Here is a 27,617-nt window from a genome sequence, read left to right on the forward strand (position 1 = left end):
AGATTCTACTAACTGCTTTTAAAATGCAGGAGTCGTAAACTTATATTATATTTATACTGAAGTGATTTAGAAATTATCCATGTTATTGAATGTCTTAAAGAAAAGTCATATGATTCAAATATGAAATTTACACATGGGGCTTTTAGACATGTTCTGTTTCACACAGGTTTCACATTTTTATTTTCCCATATGATATTCTCCCCACTACATGATTCATTTCCATCCATCCATCCATCCATCCATCTATTTCAGTACCACTTATCCTACAAAGAGTTGCAGGGAAGCCTGGAGCCTATCCCAAAGAACTCTGAGCACAAGGCGGGGGACAACCAATCCATTGCAGGGCACAATCACACACACACACACACACACACACACACACACACACACACACACACACACACACACACATTCACAGACTACAGAAAATTTGAAAATGCCAATCAGCCTATACCGCATGTCTTCGGCCTGGGGGAGGAAACTGGAGTATCCGGAGGAAACCCCCGAAGCACAGGGAGAACATGCATGCTCTGCACACACAGGGTGGAGGCGGGAATCGAACCACAGCTGTGCAAGGCAAACATGCTAATCACTAATCCCCCGTGCCCCACTCATTTATTTTCACATGCAATTATTATTATTATTATATTTTACATGAAGCATACACAAGGTTGTTTTTTTGTTATTTTTGATGTGCAATTTCAGGGCATAAGATGGCAAAATGCACCGTTATTTGCTTTTCACATTTATTATTCACATAATAACATGTGAAAAAGATGTTCCACACAGAACTCCACGTGTAATTTACACATGTGGCGTTTAGGCACTTCACATGCTTTGTTTCACATATATTATCACATTATTAATTTATTTTGACATCATCGCACATGCTTTTTTTTTCCACATGATTCTTTGAATTTTTATTTCCCCTATGGGGGATCAATAAAGGTACATGTTATCTCTTATCTTATCTTTATGTTCACATGTGATTTTTCCCCCCACGATTTGTTTAGTTGATCACATCTAGGCCATGTGGTTTTATTCTTTGATCTGATTTCCTCATTCCTCATAATAATACCTCTTTTTCACGTGATCACATCTTGTTCACATCATGCCCCGTGCAATTTCTGGGCATAGCATGCTGAAATACACCTTAACATGTTTTTGATCCCAGGATGTGAAAAACTTCTAATCACACGTGAAATGTAAACAAAAGGCAAGAAAAAGAAAAATATGCACAGTAGATTGTTTATACTGCATCCACCAGATTAACTCAGGGAGTAAATTGGTTTGAAAGTGTTGGAGAAGGTTTAGCCACCGATGTACGTTTATTTATCTCCATTAATGGCAGCACAGTCATTAGAGCTGACACTCATTAGCGAGCTGTCAGTCAGAACTTTCCCAGCAGAGGAACGCACAGCGGTCTTTACTGATCCAAGCAAACAGAAGAGTGTGTGCAGGCGTGATCGGCGTGTGTTCATGGGCTCTTCTCTTTTCCCTCCCTGTAGGAACGCTGTCCCTATGTTTCAAACGCCTCAGGCCTCCACCATCTGTGTATTCACTAACTCACACGTGAAGGCCATATATCTAATTTACAGCCCAGCTGAATGCATAATATTGTTTTATACTGGAAATCACGTGTTCAAATGCACAATCATGTATGTTAAAAAGAAATGTCATGTTGTTAACTGGGTAGTTCACAGAGGCTTTCAGATTCCAGTTGGATTTCACATGAGGGGGGGGGGGGGGGGGGCAGCCCAGATGTTTTATTAGCAACGCTATGATCATAAATGCAGGCGGAATGCCAGATGCCTCATTAGGCAAATGTGATTAGGTTTGCAATTTTGACTTTTGACTTCCATATGTACCCTGCGAATGTGTGTGTTTGTGATTAAGGACGATGGATTACCGTGTGTGCATGATCAAGCATGTCTATGCATGTACAAGCATATGAGGGAGCATGCATGAGCAGTAGCATGTGTGCATTTCTGTGTACACACATGTATGTCATGCTCCTTGTATATGGCTTAACTAGTCTCAGCTACAGGAGAGACCTATTTATAGCATAACTACAGTTTCCTGTAATGACCCAGCTCTGTTCGAATGAACTGGATGGAAATAAAAGGACAGGTCAATAAAATTATCAAGATTATTTTATTTTAAACATGAATGCACCATAATAATCAGAAACAACAACAACAACAACAACAACAACAACAAAAACAACAACAACAACAACAACAACAACAACAAGGACTAGCTGTGACAACTTAAGTAGACTGAATTTGATATTTTCTTACTACTAGACATAAATATCTGAAACAGGCGCAACAGTGCCCCCTGGTGGTTTAAATTTTCAGCCGTGTTAATTTTTTTTAAAACAAAACAAAACAAAAAAATAAATAATGAGGTTTTTTTGTTGTTGTTGTTGTTGTTTTAATAAAGAAGAAAAAGTGTAATCAGTGACGGAAAGACTATAGAACACACTGACGAGTTAATATACTGCTACTGTAGTAATAATTCACTTGAGTAAAAGTGGATTTTCTCAAGTAAATCAGTCATCTGGTGAAAAGCTAAATGAGTAATTACTTTACAAATTACGTTATATATGTCTACAACTGACGCAACTGAAAATGTTTTCATGCTAACTAAACTACTGAGCTACCCTGAAGTGAAAACTATATTTATTCTGCTTTTATGTTAACTCAACAAGTCAGTTCACTAGCTGGCTAACTAACTAAGCCAAAGTACTGTTTGGGTTTCAGTAACTTGCTAGGTCTGTTAGCTAGCTCATTCGAATTAATGCATGTTTTAGGCTGTAGCAACACTTGCAGTAGATACATTAGCAGCACTTAGATAGATACACGACAGGCAATTGCTATGGAATATTGAAACTTTAATACAACGCGTTCATGTTGTAAAACATCCAAATATCTAGCTAGCTAGTCTAGCTCACTCTGCTTGCTAAAAACTAGCATGTAGATCTATCCACAAGTTAGACATTGAGCTGTGAAATGCAGATATCTCCACAGGTTTTTGGCTTGCATCATTTGCAGACCATAATCACACTGTTTATGTCAAAGCATTTTAAACTGAATTGGGCCAGGGATGCTCATCTGTCTCCACTATCTCAGACATTTCTGTGGCTAACTAAGAATTTGGTACCTGAAGTGAAGACTTGGGCGTATACAAGTCTGATCTGTGAAATTTAAACAGTTTCAGTACTGCTATGTTACTGTTGATTCCAGTATTACATGGAACAGTGTACAACGAATTACACCGCAGTGATCACATATCAGATTTATTTCAATTAGACTGTTGAAAAAAGCAACCCTTATTTATTATTTAGTCTGTATTGGAAAATCCTAATAAATCTGCAATTCTACCTAATAGACTTATAATGAAAAAAGTGTAGCCTACTTGTACAAACAAATACAATGCTATAAAATGTTTCTATTTATCCAGAGCAATTTCTTATCTCAAGGAATAGAACTATCAATAGAATGCTATCAATTAGTTTTCTTAGGATTAGGTTAAGTTTGGTTTCTCACCATTATTTTCCCACCTACCTCATTATATTGCATTTTATTTGTATTATCATCTTCTAAAATCACGCCCACCCCAACTAGTAAGTTGTGTGCCTTAAAGGAAGATAGAGCAATTCAGTTACATCTAATCCAGGATGTGTTCACACTTCAACAGGAAATTACATTAGATGTGGGTTTAATTGCGCAGACTAAAATAGTTGGTAGTTGTAGTGCACCATCGTCTATAGTGCATGGGTTTAAATTCTGTGATGCATCGTGGTAAAATCCTATGTATCCTATGCTGTAGCTCCTTTTCAAATGATACAGACTGTAGATGGAAATCGGTACTCAATTGTGCTTGGTTTATTCAGCTTTTTGATTAGTTCTGACTCTATTACTGCTACAAATTAAATTAAGACACTTTAAGACACATTTGAATATATTACACAGCATTAAGTCTGTAGACTTCACCAAAAGACGCATTAAGGCCTCAATAAATTGTGATATTGAGACACACAATAAGAAATAAGAACCCCAAGACCAACAATTGTGTAGTTTTGGACAGGGGGATTGTCCACATTTCTGGTAAGTTTTTCACAAACTGTTAAGGCAAAAGTGCAAGGCAGTTTTAATGTTAACATTATTCCTCTATTACTCAGCCTCAGAGGTTTTGTTTTTGCTATGAATCCTCTGATTTTCCATTTTGCTCCTCTTCTTTTTCCTCTCCAGAAATCTCAGTCAAACTCTGCAGTGTCTCTGTCACATCACCAACATGCATCCAGTGTCCTTCTCTTTCTTTGGATGCACTTGCATTCACTTCCTCTGAGTCCTCGTCAACTCTTTCACTACTTCTGTGCCTCCTGATGGTCCTGCGGTTCTTGCTGCGCCGTGATTGGTTGCAGTGGAGCGTGCGTCTACGACGCCATTGGCTGAGGGACTCCTGGGCTTCGGCGCTCAGCTGGCGTGTTACCAAACGAGACCGAAAGCTGCTAATGTAGAACAAGGAGGCATAGAGGGACGTCAGGTAATATCCACCTGGAGCAAGAGAGGCGGGTTTTAGCAGACAGAAATTACCAGAAAAGATTCAGTCACTTTTGACTCGTTGCTCAATGTGGTGAACTGCCGGAGTGTAACAACAAATACAGTTGTGCTCATAAGTTTACGGAATCTGCAAAATGTTAATAACAATATTAAACAAATAAGAAGGATCATTAAAATTGCATTTTGTTTTTTTATTTAATACAGCCTAGAATAAGATATTACACACAACAGATGTTTACATGAAGTTCACAAGACACAATAATAACTGAATTTGCACAAATGAATCCGTACAAAAGGGTACATACCCTACAGACCCTTCATTCTTAATACTGTGTGTTGTTACGTGGATGATCAACGACTGTTTTTATGTTTTGGTATAGTTGTTCATGAGTCCCTTGTTTGTCCTGATCAGTTAAAATGCCCACTGTTCTTCAAAAAAATCCATCAGGTCCTGCAAATTCTTTGCTTTTCCAGCACCTTCTACATAACTTACCCCTTTCCAACAGCGGCTATATGATGTTGAGATCCGTCTTTTCAGATTGAGGACAATAGAGGGACTCGTACACAACTATTGGTGCAAACATTCCCTGATGCTCAAGAAGGCAACACAATACATTGAGACCCATGGGGGGTGTAAACTTTTGAACAGGATGATCTTTGTAAATTGTTATCATTTTGTTTTCTGGGAAACATGTAAACATCTTATGTAGCTTCAGCAGGGCACAATTAAATAATAATAAAAAAAGATCTTTAAACAAAATAATAACAATTTACACCGATCATCCTGTTCAAAAGATTACAGTGGCAGTTTAACTGTTCAGGACAAACAAGGGACTCATGAACAACTATCACAAAATATAAAAACAGTCATTGATCATCCAGGTAACATCACACAGTATTGAGAATCAAGCGTGTATAAACTTTTGAACTGATTCATTAGTGTAAATTCAGTTATTATTGTGTCTTGTGGGCTATATGTTCTGTTATCTGTGTATCTGTTAGGTGTAATAGCTTATTCAGGGCAGGACTAAATAAAAAACAAAGTGCAATTTTAATGATTCCTCTAATTATTTCTTTGTTTTATTATTAATTATTAACATTTTGCAGATTCTGCAAGGAGTATGTAAATTTATGAGCAGAACTGTACATCTCAAAAAGCATACATAAAGACCTTGACTAGCCCAATAAGTTCAGGTATACTGGAAAAGAGAGACACATGCGTTCTTCTTTTTTCTCAGTCTTTGTTGTGGGAGATAAGTTCAGCATGGTGCACTCAATTTTTTTTCTCACTCAATCTTTGCAATATATTGTACTGTATCTTACAACAGAAATGTTTCTGTACATCATAGACACACTGCACTTACACGTTCTCTTTGTTTTCATGAAGCATATTTTTTGGGGAAATTGATCCGATTTAATTCTGCTTTAAAACCTAATTAATTCTAGTTGCATTTTTTTTTTTTTTAGCTAAATTTAAATTCAAATACATTTGGCAGTAAAACACTGAATTACACTACAGTTACTTTATATACACTTTATTCTTTTCTATTCTATATTCTACTTGTAAATATATTCTAAGATGGCTAAAGGGACTCCCCCCAGGGGAAAGTATGACGTTTAAAAATAGTACTGAAACACCCCCTTAGTATGGCCTCCTACCTTCTCCCTGTAACTGAGAAGGGTCCAGCAGCTCCATCATGTAGTCCGTGTCTATTTGCAGAGTAACAACATCGCTGCGAAGTAACACCCACGTCAGACAGGGCAGGAAGTCATCTGCTCCGAAAACCACACCTGTCAGAAAACAGTGGCATCAGCACACACACATGCATACAATTATTTGGTTACAAATTAATGAAATAGCCAATAGGTGTAGATACACGGTAGGTGCATCTAATAAACTGGCATATCAGTGCATATACTTAGGGTGGTATTCAGAGGCGTGCGAAATAAGTCCAAAGGTTTCTTTAATATTTACGCGGCAAAGTTACACATATTCAGACTCGGGTTATGCACATACTACTTAAGTCGATTTTCTGGGTGCGGCATTCAAATTATGCCAATTACCTGCTTGCAGTTCATGACCATATTTTTCCTGAGTAGAAGAAGGGTTTTGCAGTAGTGCCTAGACCACCGCCTTTAAAAACAATTGCCTTTAATCCATGAAAAAAAAAAAAAAAAATCAGGGATAGAAAATTAAATGACTGAAGGAGGAAGTAGCATTTTTTTTTTTGCTTTGGTATCAATATATATATATATTACTATATTATATTATATTATATTATATTATATTATATTATATTATATTATATTATATTATATTATATTATATTATATTATATTATATTATATTATAATAATATTAATATTATTATATATATACATTGCCAAGCTACCACTTTTGGGCCCTTAACCCTGAATTGCTCATTTGTATAAATGGGATAAATGTAAGTTGCTCTGGACAAGGGCATCTGCCGAATGCTGTAAATGTAAATGTAGTTGCATCAGGTGTGCTAGAGACAACACCTGTTTTGCATATTTGTGCTGTTGTGAAGGATTCTACTCGGAGGGTTAGATAATTTTGAAACTGGAGAAGTCATTATAAGCTGCATTTTCAGTTGAATTTGGGGAAACTACTTGAAGCATTCATTGAGTTGAATGGCAAAGGAATGCCATTGGCAAGCAGAATTGCGCATAACTGAGACACGCCACACATCTGTTTTAGGCAAACTCCACCCTGTGTGCGTAACACTTGCATAACCTCTGAACAACTAAGTCTGAGGTCTGATTACCAATGTGCACAATTAAATCCTCACTGTGCATGCTTAACTCAACTCTAAGTATTGATTTCTGATGTAGTCCTTAACTCTACTGTACTCACCAGGCTTGGCGTTGACAGTCATGCTGTGGTAAATGTTTTTGCAGACTTTGAGCAGCATGTCCACCTTATTTTGGGGTGAGTATTGTTGGTGCATGGTAGCCCAGCGTTGCTGGATCTTCTCCAGCATGGCAGCATCAGGCACACCTGCACCCGCTGTCCCCTCCAGCTCCTCTAGGCTTCGGTCCTTCAGCGTGTGCTGGTTTGCTTGCAGCTGCTGCAGACTGCCATCGTTCTGCCGAGCCATCTTCATCCACTCGTACAAATGGGAATACAATGGCTTCAGGGCCACTTTATGTAAGGCTTGCTCCAGCATGACATCTAGCGTGGAAGAGAAGATGGTAAAGAACTGAAGTGTGTGAGGCAGGAAATTAGGTTTCAGTGTGGACATGCATTTAATTAAATACAATTTTTATCTCTGTGTTGGTTTAAGGAAGTTTAGACAGTGGTTCTCAAAGTGGGCTCTGTGAAGCATAGCTAGGGGGGTCCATGATTACTTTAAAAAATGTGTTACAGTAGTGGAAATCATGACCCACATTGTCACAGTTATCATATTTAGGGGTCCAAGCACCAAAGTCAACTCATACCTAATGTGTTCTATCTGTGGAAAGTTATATCTATATGTGGAAACCCACATATTGGGGCATCTGTGTAAGAACCACTGGTCTAGAACTATCACCGCTGAAGACTTTTAAATGTTTACCTGTATGACAGTGTATTTTGCTTAGGAAATTATATATATATATATATATATATATATATATATATATATATATATATATATATATATATATATTTTTTTTTTTAAATGTGTATACCATTACCTTATGTTCTGATCATGAACAGAGATAACAAATCTCATCATAAAAGATGCTACAATTTTTTAAAGGGTCTAATATATAGAGAAAATGAGAGAGTTCTTGTCACATGTAAATTTAAACAAAGATTCCCCACAGACTACTAACTAGTCTGGTGCAGTGCCTGTGGCTACCTGGTTCACACCCCATGCCCAAGTTACATATTAGTATGTGATATGTTGACACAAATATGTAGTGCACCAATTTGAACCAAATCCCACCCACTTGCAAGCATCTAACATCCTGCCTGAGGTGCTCTGCCCATACTTGGCCAGCTGTGGTTAGGTAAAGTGTTTGACGAGGTTTGTAGCAGGGTGCTTATATACTGTGATGTGCTGAAAACCACAATATTTTGGTTGTATGGTCATCATACTGTAAATTTTCTCTTTTGTCTCAACTGTACTAATTCTGCTGAAACAAATGCACTGTATATCCATTGCAGAGATTGTTCAAATTATGTGTACAAGTGTGTGTATGTGTAATTCTGCTAATTGTATTCTTACCCAGCTCAAAATCAGGCACATCTCCCAGGGAGTCTACGATACTTTGGATTTCAACAGAGTCGTACAACATTTCCCTCAGAGCCGTCAGGGAGGAGCGCACTTCCTGCAGCATCTCTGTACTTGTCACACCACAAACAGGTCTCATTTTCAGAGTCTGCTCCACAAATCCCCTTAGAGCCTCTGCAAAGGAACCGCCCTTACGTTCACTCATTTCCTGCACACGCTTACTCAGTCGTTTCTGTGGATTCATTAAGCCACCTAGAGCCTGGCCAACTGCTGAAAGTCTGTTCTTAACCTTGTCAGCCAGTGGGAGGCGTGGTGAGTTTAGTACTTGGAAAGGGCTTACAGATGGCTCAGGATCAGGCTCCTCTTCTATGCTGCTAATTGACAGAGAATCAAATTCTAGGCAAGGAGGGTGGAGCAGGGAGGAAGGAGCAGGTGGATTCATCCATAGTTTATCCTCAACCCAAGACACTCGGTGCGGAGACTGAGGGATGGGGCTGCTGATTGAATCCGAACTCTCCCTCTTTTGAGGATCTGATGTCCCAGAGCTGCTTGCTCTGCGCAAAATGACTCCAGTTGGAGTCACCGGGGAAACCGGGTTCTGAACAAGAGAACCTGCTGGAGAGAAAAAGTCCATTAGTGGTACTGCAACAGTATGTGAAACTAACCTAATGTATTGTCTTTTGGTTTATGACAGTACCATCTTCAATGCAGATGACTTTAAAAGCTACAAAGCTATGACTTTAAAGAGGTCGGAGTTAGGAATACTTAGGGGTATTGGTTGCTATTAGCAAGAGCCTTAACCCTCTCTGCTCCAGGGATGCCTTGTCATTGCTGACCCTGTGCTCTTTCATTACCTTCCAGTGTCATGGTACTGTACTTACTATGGTAAGAAAGTCATGGTACTATACTTGTATATATATGTGACAATAAAGGTTATCTGTCTTCTATTTTCATGATTCTATGGTGAATTTACTATCGACTGCAAAAAGAAAGGATGGCTGCATCATTTGAGAGATTTTTTTTTATTATTGTTCCCACCAAATTCTTATGGCCAGATTGATGTGGACATGGCAATATTATTAGTAGGTGGCATCAGGTAACGCTAAATAAAAACTAAACTGACTTCTTTCCTGTTTACTTGGGCTTGAGCACCCACAGTCCAAACTGTATATAGCTAGCATTTTTCGTATTCCAAACACACTATTTTCAGGGCAACTGTTTAAACATGGTGTGACAGCATAAGCACAATTTTCAGCAACCTATACAGTATGTCTATGCTCAGTGCTGTAAACCGTAAATCTCTTGACTGTTAACATGTAGCCAATGCAGTGTGTCAATTAAATGTGAGGACAGTAAAGCTCATTTTAAGTTGCAAACACTAAAAGTGTTGCTGCTCACATTGGCAGACCCGGGTGCAATCCAATACTAGTGTAGATTTTAAAACCAGATTGATATGAGCACACTAAAATGTTAAATTGTCTGTATTTATAGAGCACCTTTTAACCTTAGTGGTTCTACAAAACGCTTCACACACACTCACCCACAATGGCAGCAGAGCTGCCATTCAAGGCGCTAGCCCACCATTGCGGGAAATTTGGGGTTCAGTGTCTTTCCCAAGAACATTTCGGCATGTGGAGGCATGTGGGCAGGGAATCAGACCACCAACCCTGCGATTAGTTGACAACCCACACTGCCATCTGAGCCTGAGCCACTAGCACCAATCAAGTGCATAAATATTTCCTGTTTGTTATTTGGAAAATTTATTTTATTGTTTCTACCATTTCTTATTTTCTCCCATTTGTGATGTCATTACCAGTCATTGTGCGTCACCGGTCACAGTTCTGATTTGGTCATAATTTCTATTTTTTGTAGAATGTAACTCAATTTGTTTGGAATGGGGAACTATTGATATTTGTTAAACAGAATTGTTTCAACATCGCCCTTAGCATCCAGTAGTTTATCAAAGAAAAGTTTTATCTAGAATCTCTTTCAAGACAATTTCTAGCAATATTCAAGGAAAATGTTGCAATCATATGCCTTCTTGACATCTTTATGCCGACTGTTTCACAAAACTGCAGCACAGGGAAATGTTCATGATGTCACATGGGTGAATCATACACAGAGTTTAAATATCAGGGAATTCCCCCCTAATCAGTAGAACTGCTGGAAGATGTGTGAAACATCTTAAAAGTTATGACCCAAGTTCAGTTTCCTAGACTTGAAAATACGTCATACAAGGTGGCAAAAAACATTTAACAGAAATATAGATGCTGATATACAGTTCTGTGAAAAAGTATTTGACCCCATGGTGTATATCTTATGCTAAGTAGTTTTAGATCTTTAACCAAAAAACAACATAAAACAAATGCAACCTGAGTAAACACATAATACAGTTTTTATTTGTTTATTTGTTTTGTTATCCAACACCTATCACCAATGTGAAAAAGTAATTGCCCATTAAACTTAAAATCTGGTTGTGCCACCTTTAGCAGCAATAACTGTAACCAAAAGCTTCCGATAACTGTAGATCACTTTCACTTTCACTTACTTCTAGGACTAGGACTTACTCCTATGCCTTGGATCACTGTCTTGCTGCATAATCCAGTTGCACTTTAGTTTCAACTTACGGATTGAAGACCAGACATTCTCCTTTAGGATTTTCAAAATTCATATTTCCCTCAATTATTGCAAGTTGCCCAGGCCCTAAAGCAGCAGAGCATCCCCACACCATCACACTTTCACCACCATGCTTGACCGTAGGTATGATGTTTGATGTTTTTTTTTTTGTGGAATTCTCTGTTTGGTTTACGCCAGATGTAACGGGATACCTGTCTTCCATACAGTTCCACTTTCAACTCATCAGTCCACAGAAGATTCTCCCAAAAGGTTTGAGGATCATCAGTTTGTGTTTTGGCAAAATTCAGATGAGCTTTAATGTTCTCCAGGGTTAGCAGTGGTTTTCACCTTGACACTCTTCAGTGGAAGCCATTTTTGCCCAGTGTCTTTCCGATAGTGGAGTCATGAACAGTGACCTTTATTGATGCAAGAGAGGCCTGTAGATCCTTTGATGTTGTCCTTGGCTCTTTTGTGACTTGCTGGATGAGCAGTCCACTAGTGGTCGGCCACTTCTGGGAAGGTTCACTACTGTGCCGAGTTTTCCAGTTGGAGATGATGGCTCTCGCTGTGGTTCTTTGGCATCCCAGAGCCTTTGAAAAAGTTTTGTAACTTCCCAGACTGATGCATTTCAATCACCTTCTTCCTCATCATTTCTGGAATTTCTTTAAATTTTGGCATAGTGTGTTACTGGGTAAGACCTCTTAACCTCATGCTGTTGAAAAAGTTCTATGTAAGTGTTGATTTGATTGAACAGGGTTTGCACTAATCAGGCCTGATTGTGTCTAATCCAGCTGATATCCATTATGAATAATGGGGTTCAGTAAATAACATTATTAAATAAATAACATTATCATATGAAAAGTGTAAAAATCTTGCATTTTGTTTTAATTTCTGAAAAAAATAGTATGAGGTATACACTTTTGTGTACAGAAGAAATCAGGCAAATACTTTTTCACAGCACTGTACCTTAATGTCCTGAAGATTAAGGTCTGCTAAATGAACATAGTAAATTTGTAATGTCCCTACAATGCACAAAGAACATTGCTGCCAAGACGTTTGTGTCACCTGAGCTGTCCAAACTGGCAGATGAATCTTCCACTGACTCGGTTCGCTTCTTAAGCCCCGCCCCTGACCAAGCTCTTGCTGCACTCAGCCGCCTGTCTCGCTTGGAATGGAAGGGGCGATTGAGGAGATTTGGGTTGACCGAGGAATGTGTCAGCCAATCATCTCCATGCTCTTGGAGATACAGAGGGTTGATAAAGCAGAGTGCACCATTGGCTGCTGTTAACTGCAATAAAACATAAGGGATCTTATGAATGAATTCATGAAGGACAAAAGGATGCTTCTAACAGTAATTTGTAAGAACTGTTTCATAACATGAGGGCTGTGGTAGCTCAGTGGTTAAGATGTTGAATTACTGATTGGAAGGTTGTGAGTTCAAATCCCAGCACCCCGTCTGCCAAAGGCCTTAATGTAATGTAAATGTAATAACATAACAACCTATTGTATATAGTATATCTGTATAATAAGCCAATATAACATAATGAATGGGAAACAGGATGACAGCAGCTCACCTGTATGGTGCACATTACAGTGTCCTGAGTGTCTGGTGTTCCTGGACTCATTGTGTCTGGCAGCAGATCTGATGAAGGACAAAGCCAGGCCTCTAAAAATATCACACATACGTTTGTATTACTATCCGTGTGAGGACCTTCCATTGACATAATTACTAATGCAGCTAATTAATCCTAGGCATCCACCTAAATCTAAACTTAATCTCAGTAACCAAAAGGAAACCATTAGGCTCATTTAGAAAAAAATGGCTGCAAAATAATAATAATAATAAAAAACTTTTCTTCTGGAGACCAACATGCTTAAAACAGTCAGTTATTCCTATCTTTGGGGATATTTGGTTCTTTGGGGACAATGTTTAATGCAGTGACAACATTGACAAGATCAGATAACGGAGATCGGAAAATGTTAAAAAATCTTTAAAACCATATGATTACTACAGGTCTAAAAACACTTTTATCCAATTCGTTACATATTTAAACATTACATACTGCACCCTTAAAAGACAAACAGTAACTGAAATCAGATTGGATGATGATATGAGAGGACTAACTTGGACCGAGTTGTGAAACAAGATGCTCTGGTCCTTTAGTTAAACCCCACACCCATGAAGGAATCGACAAACACAAAGGCAACACATCCCTGTGGGAGAGACAGAAAAAAATGTGATAATACATTACTAATAATAAACACATGTTCCAATAATAATAAGTTCAGTTCCGTTCAAGTTCAATAATAATAATAATAATAATAATAATAATAATAATAATAATAATAATAATAATAATAAAAGCTGCAAGCAGCGTTTAAAGGAGCCAAGCACCAAAGGCACAGCAAGCACAATGCAGAGCCTGAAGAACATGAAGAGGAGAAATAGAATGTACATGAATGAATAAAAGATTCAGAAACACACCTGAGAATAAGATTGAACAGGAAATGAACCGAACAGAGGCATTTATTTGCATGCCAAGAAGTTGAAAATTTAGTGCAATGCTGAACCACAAAAGAAAGGAACAAAATGACACAAGATTACAGACACTTTAAAGAACTTGAACCACATGGGAATCAAACCCAGGCCCTTTATAACTGAAGCTTGTCATTTATCACAGTGCGATACACAGAAAACGCAGGTTTGTTTTGATGCTGAGGAGAGCTTCCAAGGTGAGATTGAGCACACAAACACATTAGTTAGAATATTAAAAGATACTGGATCATAACTTTTGAACAAATATGAATATCAAAGTTCTATTCAGTCATTTTTGTGTGGCTCTGCCCACTGGTCATCTGAGACAATTTTGTTAAGAATTGGACAACATTTGAAAGAGGAATAATGAAAAAAACTGTATACTATATTTCAAAATGTTAATGAATGGAGTCTTAATGTAAGATATGGCTTGTGATCAGCATGAGGAGAGTGATCTGATTAACTAAATTTATTTTCTTTGGAACAAAGTGTTCAACAATTATAATCATTTGAAAAGTGAATATTTGAACTAGTGGTGGCGCTATAGAGTTGGTCCTAAAGATCCCATAATTGGTATAGATACTATTCATGGTCATATTCATGGGTGTGCCAAATTTCATAATTTTCCTTCTTATGGGGGGGGGGTTATAATAAGAAGCGGAATAAGAAAAGGAAGTAGATGAAGAAGAAGAGGAAGAGGAAAAAGAAGAAGAAGAAGACGACTGACAGAAACAATACGGGCTACAGCCCTGTGGAGGGCTTGGCCCATAATAATAATAATAATAATAATAATAATAATAATAATAATAATAATAATAATAATCAAGTTTGTGCTTGAGCACCTTCTTTCTTTTCACACTTTGAGCATTCAATCCTTGTCCTTACAATAATTACATGCCTATACATACCCAACTTCATAGAAACTGAAGTTCACTGATCGGAAAACAGAAAGCTACTGTAAGTGGATATGCATTACCTGCTTAAAGTGTAGAAGATCACCAGTTGCAGCAGGTCAGAGAAGGCCAGGTGAGATGTATTCAGGCGCTGTGCTGAGAAAGAATCAAAAGGAAATGAGAAACAGGATGAGAGCTTGCATGTGAAAGGCTTAGGAAACCGGACAGACTGGTTCTGACTACAGACTCATACACGAGGAAGTAGGAAGAGTTACTGGTGGTTAAGTTATATGAAATAATTAACATCATTAAGCTTGTATGAGTACAGGAAGAAAAAAAAATGTTTTATCATTAATGGGACATTGTTTTAACTTGCATTGAACTGTAATGGTACTTTCTAAACAGATTCAAAGTTCACTTATGCTTTTGCAAGCATGCTGACAAAGCTATTTGTGTTTTTGCAAAAAATTTTTCTTCCATTTTCAGTTTCATAGAGAGCCATCATGACCACCAGTGACTTCTCCTTCAAACTTAAGTAACTTGCTTCAAATTTTTATGTTGAGACGGACAGACAGACATGTCTATGTTTGTAGTGTGTTTAAGTAATTTACAAAAGTGTGTGTCATACAACTGGTAAAACATATGCACAAAATAAATACCTCATGCAATTACTGATATTTAGAGCTTCAACATATACACTGTGTAGATACTGTGCTATCATATTTTTTTTAAAAACAGATTTTTTTTAACACTGTGCTATACAGTGCCAACACTGTAGAGACTAACAACACTGAGTCTGATTACTAGGTTCAAAATCAAACACTGCAATCACTCTTGCCAAATGCAACTGGATTTTCTACCCTTATTCTATTTCAGTGTTCATTTCTATGTTTGTTTCGGGGTTTATTTAAAAATTATGTTCAAATGACAATGATTTATTGATTTTTTGTTAAAGGAAACGTAAGCAGTAATTTCCTTTACATTATTGTTATGAATGTTTTTTTTTTGTTGTTGTTGTTTTAATCAAGAATGTTGTGTGTGAAATTCCCAGGAGATCAGCAGTTTATGAAATACTCAAACTAGTCCTTTTGGGACCAACATCCATGCCACAATCAAAGTCAAAGATATCACACATTTTCTTAATTCTGATGTTTGATGTGACAATTAACTGAAGATCTTGACCTGTATCTGCGATTTTTTTTGCATTGCACTGCTGCCACATGATTGACTGATTAGACAACTGTCTGAATGTGCATGTGTACAAGTGTTCCTAATAAAGTGGATGGTGATGGTATACATACACACTGGTGTAAAAGAAGACCTGCTCATTCATGCAGTTATCCAATTAGCCAAATGTGACAGCAGTGCAATGCATAAAATCATGCAGATACAGAAATCACCTGGTCTTTTTCCAATCTTCACTTTTTCCAATCTTCCAATCTTCAGTTTGAATGAGCCTGTGACAACTGTAGCCTCAGATTCCTGTCTGACAGGAGTGGAACCTGATGTGTTCTACAGCCTCGAGGTTTGACAAGCATTCTGATGTGCTTTTCTGCTCACTACGCTTACTGTAGACTTTCTGTAATTTCGAACCACTCTAGCCATTCTCCACTGATCTCTTTCATCAACAAGGCAGAACTGCCACTTACTGGATGTTTTTTTTCTGGGTCAAATGTAAAGATTGTTTTATTAAGGAGCCCAGCAATTTCTGTAACACTCGAAATAGCCAGTCTGGCAACGACCAACATGCCAGTCACTGAGATCTTCATTTTTCATCATTAAGTTCTTGTTTTTAAAACTCTTAACACAACAGTGTTCTATTTAAACTAAAAAAAAAAAAAAATTTAATTGTTTCACAGAAATGCATTTAGTGAATACAAACCAAAAAATGTAAATGAAAATTGATGGATAGCAATCCTTAAGTAGCAGAAACTATACTGATCAATCAAAACCTTAAAATATATAATGAAATATGGCCGGAGTGAAAGTTCTGGAGAAAATGTGCAAAATTACACAAGAGATTTCTCGAACACAAATCCCAACTCGGCTCATTTACAACCCTGAAAGTCTGACTTTATCCTAAGGGCATCTTTATGGAAGTATAAAACGATAAATGGATGTGGTGTGATATTAATTAAATGAGTGAAGAAACATTTGTTAAACCTTACAGCAGTTTCGCTTCTAGCTATTTTATACCGTGGTCCATTCTGTACAGCTCTGTTTTTATCAGTTGACTAATTACAATACAGTATAAACTAGAGAGAAAAATACTCACTAACTCAAACATTTATATAAAATATCTACTTTAATGATTCCGGTTATTATTGTTTTTAGTTCATTGTGCCAGCAGTTGTGATTTGTTTTTGTTTTTTTAATAGATGTATTCAGTTTCAGTGCATTTTGGACTTTTGTTTCAATCTGTGTGTACAAAGAGATGTGTGTACAGTCACGTAAAAGTGAACTTGAACGTAATGAATAATGCTTGCTAGGAAAGTTTTTTCTCTTTTATTTTAAAGAAGTGTGTGTTTTACTTACCTGAGCCAGTGTGTATGATGGGAAAGTCTTGTACTTTTTTGCCTTGGTCATTGACAGACACACACAGGAGTTTATTCTGAGAAGAAGAGTCAGACACCACCAGGAAACTCTGTTTGGAGTGAAGTGTTCAGGTCACTAAAGATGCATGACATTTACTGATCGGCAATATTGATATATACTGTAGAGGAATCTGTAGTTTCATTATTTTGGAATTTACTTAAATTAAAATTAAAATACAGTATAAATGCATAAATATTAGATGCAATAATTACTTATAGATTTGTAAGTTAAACTCCATACAGTTTATGAGTGAATGATTCCATGTGCTTCTACAAAAAATTTCAAAATGTAAGCTGGATGCAAAAGTCTAAAAATACACACACATGCAAAGTGGTAGAGAAGAAGGCACAGACTATACATAGATGTGTAGATTGGCCTCACACAAAAAGGAAGTTGACATGCTCGGCAGTAGAGAACTACACGAAAAGCAAAACCAAGAAAGACTGACTAGCAGAGAGAGAGTGAGCGAGAGAGAGAGTGAGAGAGAGAGAGAGAGAGAGAGAGAGAGAGAGAGAGAGAGAGAGCGAAAAGCTTTAGAAGTTACTTGAATTCAAACGGAAAACCACACACCACGGCCACTGACTACGCTCACACTGGTGGTGAAAGAAATTCATTTTCAAATAGAGAGTTATGTATGACATGTCATCATATGTTGAGATATAATGTCTATTCCTTAACATGAATATAATAATATATAGGAAGGTATCAAGATTTGGAAAGAACAAAAACTAATCTGATGTGATTTATTCTACCTTCCTGGAGTGCATATATCTTATTTTGGGAAATGAAAACACAATTTGTCCACCTTTTGACCGACACACAGAATTACCCTTTCAAATTTAAATGTGAGTAATCCAGTAGGAAAAACATTAGCCCCTTTGTTCAACCGTTTGCTGAAAATAACTTCCCAACAATTGTAAAAATACATATTTTGTTGTGTACATACAAATTCAAATCTGCTTTGGTCGCCTGAACCTAGGTTACAATGGTGTGTTTAAACACCAGCGTTCTTTCTGCTTAAAATGAGTAAATAAAACATTACAAAAGGCAATTCATGTTTTTAAAGCTATCTTAACTATTCACACCAATTAAAAACTTAAATTATGAAATTCAAGCCGTATATCTTACCACCAGATGATTGCTACACTCGTCCTGCCTGATGCTTAGCTCTCACTACTTCTGCAATTATTTTTTTGATGAAAAGGGAAGCAGACAGAAAAGGAACAATGTAAACAGCAAACGGCATTCTTCTCAACCACATACAGCTGTTATCACTTAGCATCTTTATTGAAAACAGTTTCATATATTAATATGAATCTTTCATATTTTCATAAGTTAGGATATTCATAAATCTTTATGACTGTGCTTGTTATTCTTGAGTTATCTGTAAGTGTTTTTTATAAAACAGTACAACAATTAACGAAACAATTACTTATATACAGTGCTGTGAAAAAGTATTTGCTTTCTAAAAAGTATCCTGATTTCTGCTGCTTTTGTGTATATCTCTTCCTAAATAGTTAGTGAAGATCAGACATTCTCCTTTAAGATTTTCTGGTAGAGAGCAGAATTTCCCTCAAAAGTTTCCCTCAATTACTGCAAGTTGCCCAGGCCCTAAAGCAGCAAAAGCATCCCCACACTATTACACTGCCATCACCATGCTTGATGTTCTTTTGTGGAATTCTGTGTTTGGTTTATGCTAGATATAACAGGACCCCTGTCTTCCAAACAGTTCCACTTTCAACTCATCAGTCCACAGAACATTCTCCCAAAAGGTTTGAGAATCATCAAGTATGTGTTTGCAAAATTCAGATGAGCTTTAATGTTCTTCTGGGTTAGCAGTGGTTTTTGCCTCGCCACTCTTTCATGGATGCGATTTTTGCCCAGTGTCTTTCTGATAGTGGAGTCATGAACAGTGACCTTTATTGATGCAAGAGAGGCCTGTAGTTCCTTTGATGTTGTCCTTGGCCCTTTTGTGACTTGCTGGATGAGTCGTTGCTGTGCTCTTGGGGGAATTTTGGAAGGTCGGCCACTTCTGGGAAGGTTCACTACTGTGCCTTTTTCCTGAGTTTTTCCAGTTGAAGATGATGGCTCTCGCTGTGGTTCTTTGGAGTCCCAGAGCCTTTGAAATAGCTTTGTAACTTCCCAGACTGATGTATTTCAATCACCTTCTTCCTCATAATTTCTGGAATTCTTTTAACTTTGGCATAGTGTGTTATTGGGTAAGACCTTTTAACCAATTTCATGCTGTTGAAAAAGTTCTGATTTAATGTGTTGATTTAATTGAACAGGGTTTGCAGTAATCAGACCTGGTCGCTTCTAGTCCAGCTGAACCCCATTATGAATGCAGACATAGATTTGGGGAATTAGTAACTACGGGTCAAATACATTTTCACACAGGCCCAGTTGTTATTGGATAACTTTTTTGCTTCATTAAATAACATTACCATTTAAAAACTGTATTTTGTGTTTACTCAGGTTGCCTTTGTTTTATCTTAGATGTTGTTTTAATTTCTGAAACAATTTAGTATGAGATATAATGCTATAATTTTATTCCTCATTTGTAAGTCACTTTGGATAAAAACGTCTGCTAAATGAATAAATGTAAATATACACGTATACATATACGTATAACATGTAATACATGATATTTGTTATGTGCTATTGAATTCACCTTCCTAATTTGTCAGAAGTTCCTGATTAATTTTCTATAACATCAGCTCAGACATTGCCAGCTGCAATTAAAATAACAGGATTATATGAATGTGCTCATTCTAATATGTTATCATTTCCATAGTAACAGCTTACACAGGGACTTGTATGGAGGACGTTCCACATAATCAGATAAAATTGACAAATTGTCAACATGGTGAAGTTTTCTGCGAGGAGAGTCTCCATGAGAGGTAAAACTGTAACTGTAAGTCTAACAAGAAAAGTCTTCACGATGGATGGCTTTGAGCTTTGCGGTTTGTTGTTGCAGCAACATGACAAGCTGTTTTTTTTCTTATTAACTTCAAGAGAGAGACAAAAGACAAAAAAAAAAACATCTGGTGCAGGAGCAACTATTATATATATATATATATATATATATATATATATATATATATATATATATATATATATATATATATATAACAACTGCGATAAAGTAATAGCACGAACTAATTAGCCTCATGGATATTCCATAACATTAAATGCAACCATGCATGGACAAAAAGTTTTGCATCCTTCTTTAATAGATAAAAAAGTGTTGGCAAATGCTACAGGAACGTAATCAACATCAGTGTGGTAATGGTAAATGGCACACTTATGTAGCACTTTTATCCAAAGTGCTTTATACTGTGTCTCATTCACCCATTCACACACACACCAATGGTAGCAGAGCTGCCATGCAAGGCACTAACTTGCCATCAGGAGCAACTTGGGGTTCAGTGTCTTGCCCAAGGACACTTTGGCATGTGGAGTCACATGGGCCAGGAATCGAACCACCAACCCTTCGATTAGTGTACAACCCGCTCTACCACTTGAGCCACAACGTAATGGTTTCACACCTCCCTGTTATTGATTGTTTTTCTATAACAGCATGCCCTGAAATGTTTTATTCCTTATATAGTCATCATAATGCCATGTGACATTTGTATTATTGTTATGACTGATCACGGCTTGTGCATAATTATACAATTTGTACAAAGACATCTTAATTTTGTACAATCCTTAATAAGGGATTCATCAGGGTTCTTAAAGTGAGTGATATACATTATATTGCTAAAAGTTTGTGGACACCTGATCATCAAACCAAAATGTGGTTCTTCCCTAAACTGTTGCCACAAACCCGGAAGCACACAATTGTATAGAATGTCTTTGTATCATGTAGCATTACAATTTCCCTTCACTGGAACTAAAGGGCCCAAACCTGTTTCAGCATGACAATGCGAGTACATGAAGACATGGTTTGCCAAGGTTGGAGTAGAAGAACTCGAGTGTTCTGCACAGAGCCCTAACCTCAACCCCACTGAACACCTTTGGGATAAACTGGAATGCAGACTGCACTCCAGGCCTAATCACGTAATATCAGTGCCTGATCTCACTAAGGCTCTTGTGGATGAATGAACACAAATCCCCACAGCCACACTCCAAAATCTACAGGGAAAGCCTTCACAGAAAAGTGGAGGTTATTATAACAGCAAAGGGGGACTAAATCTGGAATGGGATGTTCAACAAGCACATACGAGTGTGATGGTCAAGTGACCATAAACTTTTGAATATATAATCTATTACGTTCAATCACTATTTAATCATATTATGGTTGTAATGTGTTACAGTAGAAACATAATTTTCAAGTATAAAGTGTAAACATTCAAGCCTGAACTAAATGGACTGCAAATGTTCAAGAATGCAAGAATCCAATTACTGAAATACTTACAGTTTACTGTCAATTACCAAAATTATAAGCACAGTTACAATGATGTATGAGTACATCCTTCATTAAGGAGTTAATAGGATCATAGAGAGTAAGCTGTAAAACATAATCATTGCCATAATCTAGATTAGCATCATCCAAGCAGACAGACCAAGAACCAAACCAGAGTTTCGTAGGAACTAACAAAATATGGAAATACTGTAACTGGGAAACTATGAGACTAGAGAAACCAAAGAAACATGGCTTAGAATTGCAAATACAAGATTTTAAAGATACCTCCACATGCAAACACCTAAGACTGCATATGCACAAGCCGAAAACACAAAACAGGACACAGGTGCAACAGTAGAAATATAGTGACTGGGACGTTACCCCTGGTGGCCTGCCCCACAAAGCAGCTTGGGCTCCCTGTCTGTCCCACGGACTTCCTGGGTTCCAAGCCTCCTGACACAGACGTAACCCCTGCAATAAATCCACAGGGCTTCTCTGAGTCACCGAGTCACCATTGGTGAGCTTGTCAGAGAGGCTCGTCCTGCAGGAAACAAGAAAATTTTATATAAATGTAAAAGTAAAGTGGAAAAAATCGAAATGATTTTATTAACAGTGCACAGTTAACCCTTATGTCTGTTTAAATGTTTTCCAACATGAAACTTCATGTATTTCTTTTTTTCTAATGCAACACACTGAGGTTATTTAACCTTCAAACCACAAGGTGAATTAACCATTTTTAACAATTTCCAAATTAACAATTTAACAATTAATATGTTTTTTTTTTGCGTGTGTGTGTTTATTTACATTAAAAATGTATGTGGTTCAAGAGACCAGTGGCCCACGAAAACAACTACACAACATTGTGGAAAACCAAAAAATCCAAACTGTAAGTCTCTATGCAATGTGAAAACAAAATAAAAGAGTTGATTTAAACCATTAAATCACAGCTTGTTGCTTAGATTGTATTTTGGTAAGATTTTTTTTTATATATCTGGAAACATTTGCATATGATTAAGTGACTAGCTAGCTCTGATGATCTGTTCTGGCACAAATCAGGGCCTACTCTTTCTTCTTATTTCTTCCTGCAAACGTGTTGATTAAATGTGTCTTGACTATGTGACTCCAACCTGCTCCCCAGCTGTGGTGGACATAACTGCTCTAACAAATTAGAAGTTAGATAAAATATTATTAATTAAATAATTTTGTAGTTAAAATAAAAAGATCTTAACTGGGACAATGGGACAGCCATTGGTAGTGAATAGAACATATTATGCATAATAGAACATATTAAGCACAGAGTTGTCGGGTGTTGTGGATAAAGAGCACAATAGTGTCTCTATGGTCATCCTGTAATTTGAACTGACATCTAGCACGGAACCTTAACCACTGAACCACCACTGCTATTTGAATTGAACAGTCATACCAAACATGAACAAACTGGTTTGGGAAGAGGAACAGTTGAGAGGAGAGTTGCTTAACACAGCAAAAATATGATCTATGTGATTTAGCACTACCCAAAACTCACAGATGTTTAAAAATGCAGATATTTGGACCCCTAAACCAAGGGTTCTATTAACTGCATAATACATTTCACAAACCTCCTGATCTTTTATTTAATCAATATACAGTAATCCAATTATGAAATATCATAGAATCATTGCTTAAATGTGTACAATAATATGTTGGCTATTTATTGGCACTATTGGGGTTTTAATTCCAGAACAATCCTGAACACCAACAGAACACAATCTTTCAATATATGTATTACTGTTTGATTTAACAGTATATAATTGTAGAAGAGTAATTTATATTTATAATCCCAGTATGTCAGGTGTCAACCAGAATTAGATAGGTTTCCTTTTTCCTTGACACTGTTGCCTCTGGCTTGTTCAGTCAAGATCAAAATATAACTCTACACCCAAAATTCTGTAAAGCTCCTTTGTGACTATGTCTATAGTTAAAAAGTGATATACAAATAAAACTAAAAATGAATTAAAGTTCATATAAATGTAATTGACTGCTGTTCACCATTTATTCCAATTGTGGGTGTATTAGTCACACTTTCAGATAATATGGAAATGCAAATTTGGTGTCTCACCTGTTCCTACTCTTTGTGGGCTCATCATCCAATCTCTTCATTGTATCTGATCAACTCTCTGAGGCCATGACCTTTTCAGGAAGTCTTACTAAGCCACTTTCTGTGCACTGGTGAAGCTTCTCCTGTGGTGTTTCTGTGGCAGAGGAAGCATTTGCTTCCCTTTATAGTGTATAGAGATACAAAAGTACAGAAACCATACTAAAAAATCAAGCATACAAAGTTTCCAGAAAAACATGACAAAACTCCTTCATCAGCTGTTTCACATGTGAAGCACATGCTTAGCTAATGAAGGATGTTTTTATGAATCATCCTGTTTCTCTTTCAACATTTAAATTGCAATGTATGCAATGTTTCAAAGACAAAAAAAATTCAAAAAGGAAAAAATGCTATAATATGCATCAGGTGTGGAGAATACTTTGTTACTATACATAAGTATTGTTTTGGGGTGGTTATACTTTACTTGAGTATTTATTGAAATTGAAACCTTGGGTTTTCTCCTTAAATTTTTATGTAGACCTTCAAAGTATTACAAATCTCAAAGGTCTCTTCTTCTCTCATCCATCCAATGACATAAATTAGTCTTAGATTCTTAGAAAAAACTTTGAAAAGTTTTAGAGAAGTAGTTATTATCACATGAAAACATTTAGTCGATTACAAACATTTATTTTTTAATGCTCCATTCCAATGGATCATTCCATCTCAAGTGGTCCAATACAGGTTGCTTCACCATTTTTAACTTTCCTTATTTTATAATTATTATTTTTAAGTGATTATCTCTATATATTGGCATTGCAAAACCACCAGTTTTTTATTATTATTATTATTATTATTTTACTTGGTTTAACTAGGACAGCCATTACACAGCTGTTTATGGAATCCTCAATATCTCAGCTCAAGATGGTCCTAGCTTCTTGTAACCAAAACAGACCTCTAGAGAACATTACACGGTACACGTACATATATAACATTCTGCACATTCTTGATCCTTAGAACTTAAGACTTAGACTTAGAACTTAAGTACTAATTGTGAGTTTGGAGGTTGGAGCTAAAAGATTTGATGAACCCGGTGATCGATCATGCTTCACTGTTGCTAATATCAAACGTAGTAACATTTTAGACATCAGTGACAAGCAAAAGCTATTGTATGTAATCATAAACATAATTACTGTAAAATACTATACATTTTTATTATTTGTTATGCTTAAATTACATCTGTTCATTTCTTAAAATGCATGAATAAAGTAGGCTTTTCCCAAGATTTCTACTGGCCCTAGCTCTGTAACCAGTCGAATCTCAAACACAATTTTTTTATATAGCAGAATAATATAGAGGACTTATTTCTGTGAAAATTTCATGTTCGTATCTGGTCCCCCACCAGAGATATTCAACCCGAAACTGAGGGGAATTTTTTTTTTTTAATTGCACTTTCTCGCCGCATTAAAAAAAATAAAATAAAAAATAGAGACATTTCAAAACTGAAATGTTCTGCATGCACACATTACTTACCTAGATACTCCCTAAAAAAATTAAGATTGAAACTCTAACCCTTCTCATTATAAACTAAATGTGGAACTGTGAGAAATCTTGAGTATTACACCTGGACTTAAGTTCTAAGTCTAAGAACATGAATGTGCAAAATGTTTATTTATGTAGCCTGTAATGTGCTCTAGATGTCAGTTTTTGTTCCCAGGAGCTAGGACCATCCTGAGTCGAGATATTGAGGTTTAACCAAATTTTAACCAAAATTTGTTGTGTGCTATGACACAAAGGTGGCCATCATCGTTAAGCCAAGTAACATCATAATTTTTTAAAAACGTGGTGGTTTTGCAATGTCAATACATAGAGGTATTCTCTCAATGGTGAAGCGACCAACTTTACAATTATTGGACCACTTGAGATGGAGTGACCCCATTCAAAATTAATAACTTGAATTTCACTTGAATACATTTTTGGCTGGATAGACTATATGGCCAAACACCCATATGTGCTTTTTGAAAATACCACTCCAGATTTAGTCCCCTCTGTGCTGTTATAATAACCTCCACTCTTCTGGGAAGGCTTTCCAATTCATCGCTTTGTGCACAGGGACATTGTCATGCTGGAACAGGTTTAATGTCCATTAGTTCCAGTGAAGAGAAATTGTAATGCTATAGCATACAAAGATATTCAATACAACTGTGTGCTACCAACTTTGGGAAAGACCCAAGTATCAGGTGTCCGCAAACATTGGGCCATATAATGTACTTCCGCTTTTAAGTTATTAATGTTATATTAAGGATTTGGACATAATATTGTATATTTTCATCCAAGTAGATTTCTCAGGACTTTTCCTCCACCCCTGCTTTGCATATTTAGTCATATTAAAATTTTCAATAAAATGAGCAGACATTAGAAAAATGAAAGACACATAAATACATTTCTGACTCAAGGTAGACGTCCCATGTTGCAGACTAAAAGCAATTTGGTATCAGCCGAATTGATATTCAAAATTATTATCTGTTGAAAGCATAAAATTCATTGTGCATGAAGTTATGACATTGTAGAAACAATTAAGTTTCCTTATTTTTTTACGGCTTCATTAGCAACAATTAGCAATTCTAATTACTAAATGAGCCCTTTGGTTGAACATCTGATGACGGATTTTTGTGTGAAATGTCTTGCTTTTCTGTTAACTGTGTGCTACATGCAATTCACTACCTCTTTAACAGTACAAAATGCCATGGTTACAAAAAAGATTAAGACAAAATAGGAAATGAAGCAACAGTCTGACAACAAAAGCTTGCATCCTTTTCTACTTTATCTGTTCTTATCATAGGTTTCATTGTATTTCCTGCTATGTTGCAGTTATATCATGCATGAAATCTTAACTGTCTCCAAAAAAGCAGAAATTCAGACTGATAGATGGAGCCACGTTGATGATGTGAGTGCCTGTTACTTCTAAACATCTCTTGGTGTCTTTTAGATCACCCGATACACATCAATTAGCTGAATCATAATCCTAATCATCATTATTTTCTTAGATATTAATAAACTTTATAGCAAGAACAGATGTGGCCTCTCCAGTGGTGTGGCGTGGCGTGATCGTCCACGATCTCTATCGCAAGAGTGATGGTTCTTCTTAAGTAATGAACACTTAAAAGCTTCTTTAAGTAATGGACACTTAAAAAGCAAAATAACTCATTCATTTAAAAGGTATCAATAACAGTTCATCAATGAACTCATGCATCCAGAATGCCTTTGAGCATAGTAATAAATCCAGCAAGAAGTTTAAATCTAACATACACAACTACCATGTCATACTAAAAAAAAACAAAAAACAACCCGACTAATGATGTGTAATAAAATTAAACTCACTCATTAATTGACTCTTCTGTTCGTTCTTCTAGGCCTCGCTGTTCAGAGTAATTGCTACCCGCTGAGTGTCACGCCTGCACCTCCTCATTGCACAGCTCATCTTGGTTTTAGACCTGTTGTGAAACTATGCCTTGCCACTATGAAAACTTAACTTTCAGACTGCGTCACACAGCTCAGCTCAGGTGATTCTATTACTGGACTTCTCTAAAAGTCTATCAGACCTGCCGTGACATTTCACAACACTTTTTTGCTCTCTTTTTAACCCTGTGTATGCTTTTGTTGAGTGTGCTTCCTTTCCCTCCTCCCTT

General features: G+C 36.7%; 1 protein-coding gene across 5 annotated transcripts; it reads right to left on the reverse strand.

Moving 5' to 3' along the window:
• Positions 1 to 3,868: 3,868 nt before the first annotated feature.
• On the reverse strand, positions 3,869 to 27,617 carry rinl (Ras and Rab interactor-like). 5 transcript variants are annotated; one of them, XM_017495952.3, is made up of 12 exons: positions 27,310 to 27,617; positions 23,956 to 24,088; positions 22,239 to 22,398; positions 17,390 to 17,498; positions 14,938 to 15,010; positions 13,551 to 13,639; positions 13,000 to 13,091; positions 12,491 to 12,713; positions 8,804 to 9,424; positions 7,447 to 7,764; positions 6,228 to 6,359; positions 3,869 to 4,562 (listed from the first exon to the last, which is right to left on the reverse strand). In XM_017495952.3, the coding sequence occupies exons 2-12, from the start codon at positions 23,994 to 23,996 to the stop codon at positions 4,207 to 4,209; spliced, it is 2,214 nt and encodes a 737-aa protein (XP_017351441.2). In that variant the 5' UTR covers positions 23,997 to 24,088; positions 27,310 to 27,617; the 3' UTR covers positions 3,869 to 4,206. The 5 variants fall into 5 exon arrangements, with proteins under 5 accessions (XP_017351441.2, XP_017351440.2, XP_017351442.2 ...); XM_017495951.3 differs by having other exon boundaries at positions 23,956 to 24,114; XM_017495953.3 differs by having other exon boundaries at positions 8,804 to 9,421; positions 23,956 to 24,114; positions 27,310 to 27,616.

The sequence above is a fragment of the Ictalurus punctatus genome, chromosome 20 (assembly GCF_001660625.3).
Source record: "Ictalurus punctatus breed USDA103 chromosome 20, Coco_2.0, whole genome shotgun sequence".
In the NCBI taxonomy this organism is placed as follows: domain Eukaryota; kingdom Metazoa; phylum Chordata; class Actinopteri; order Siluriformes; family Ictaluridae; genus Ictalurus; species Ictalurus punctatus.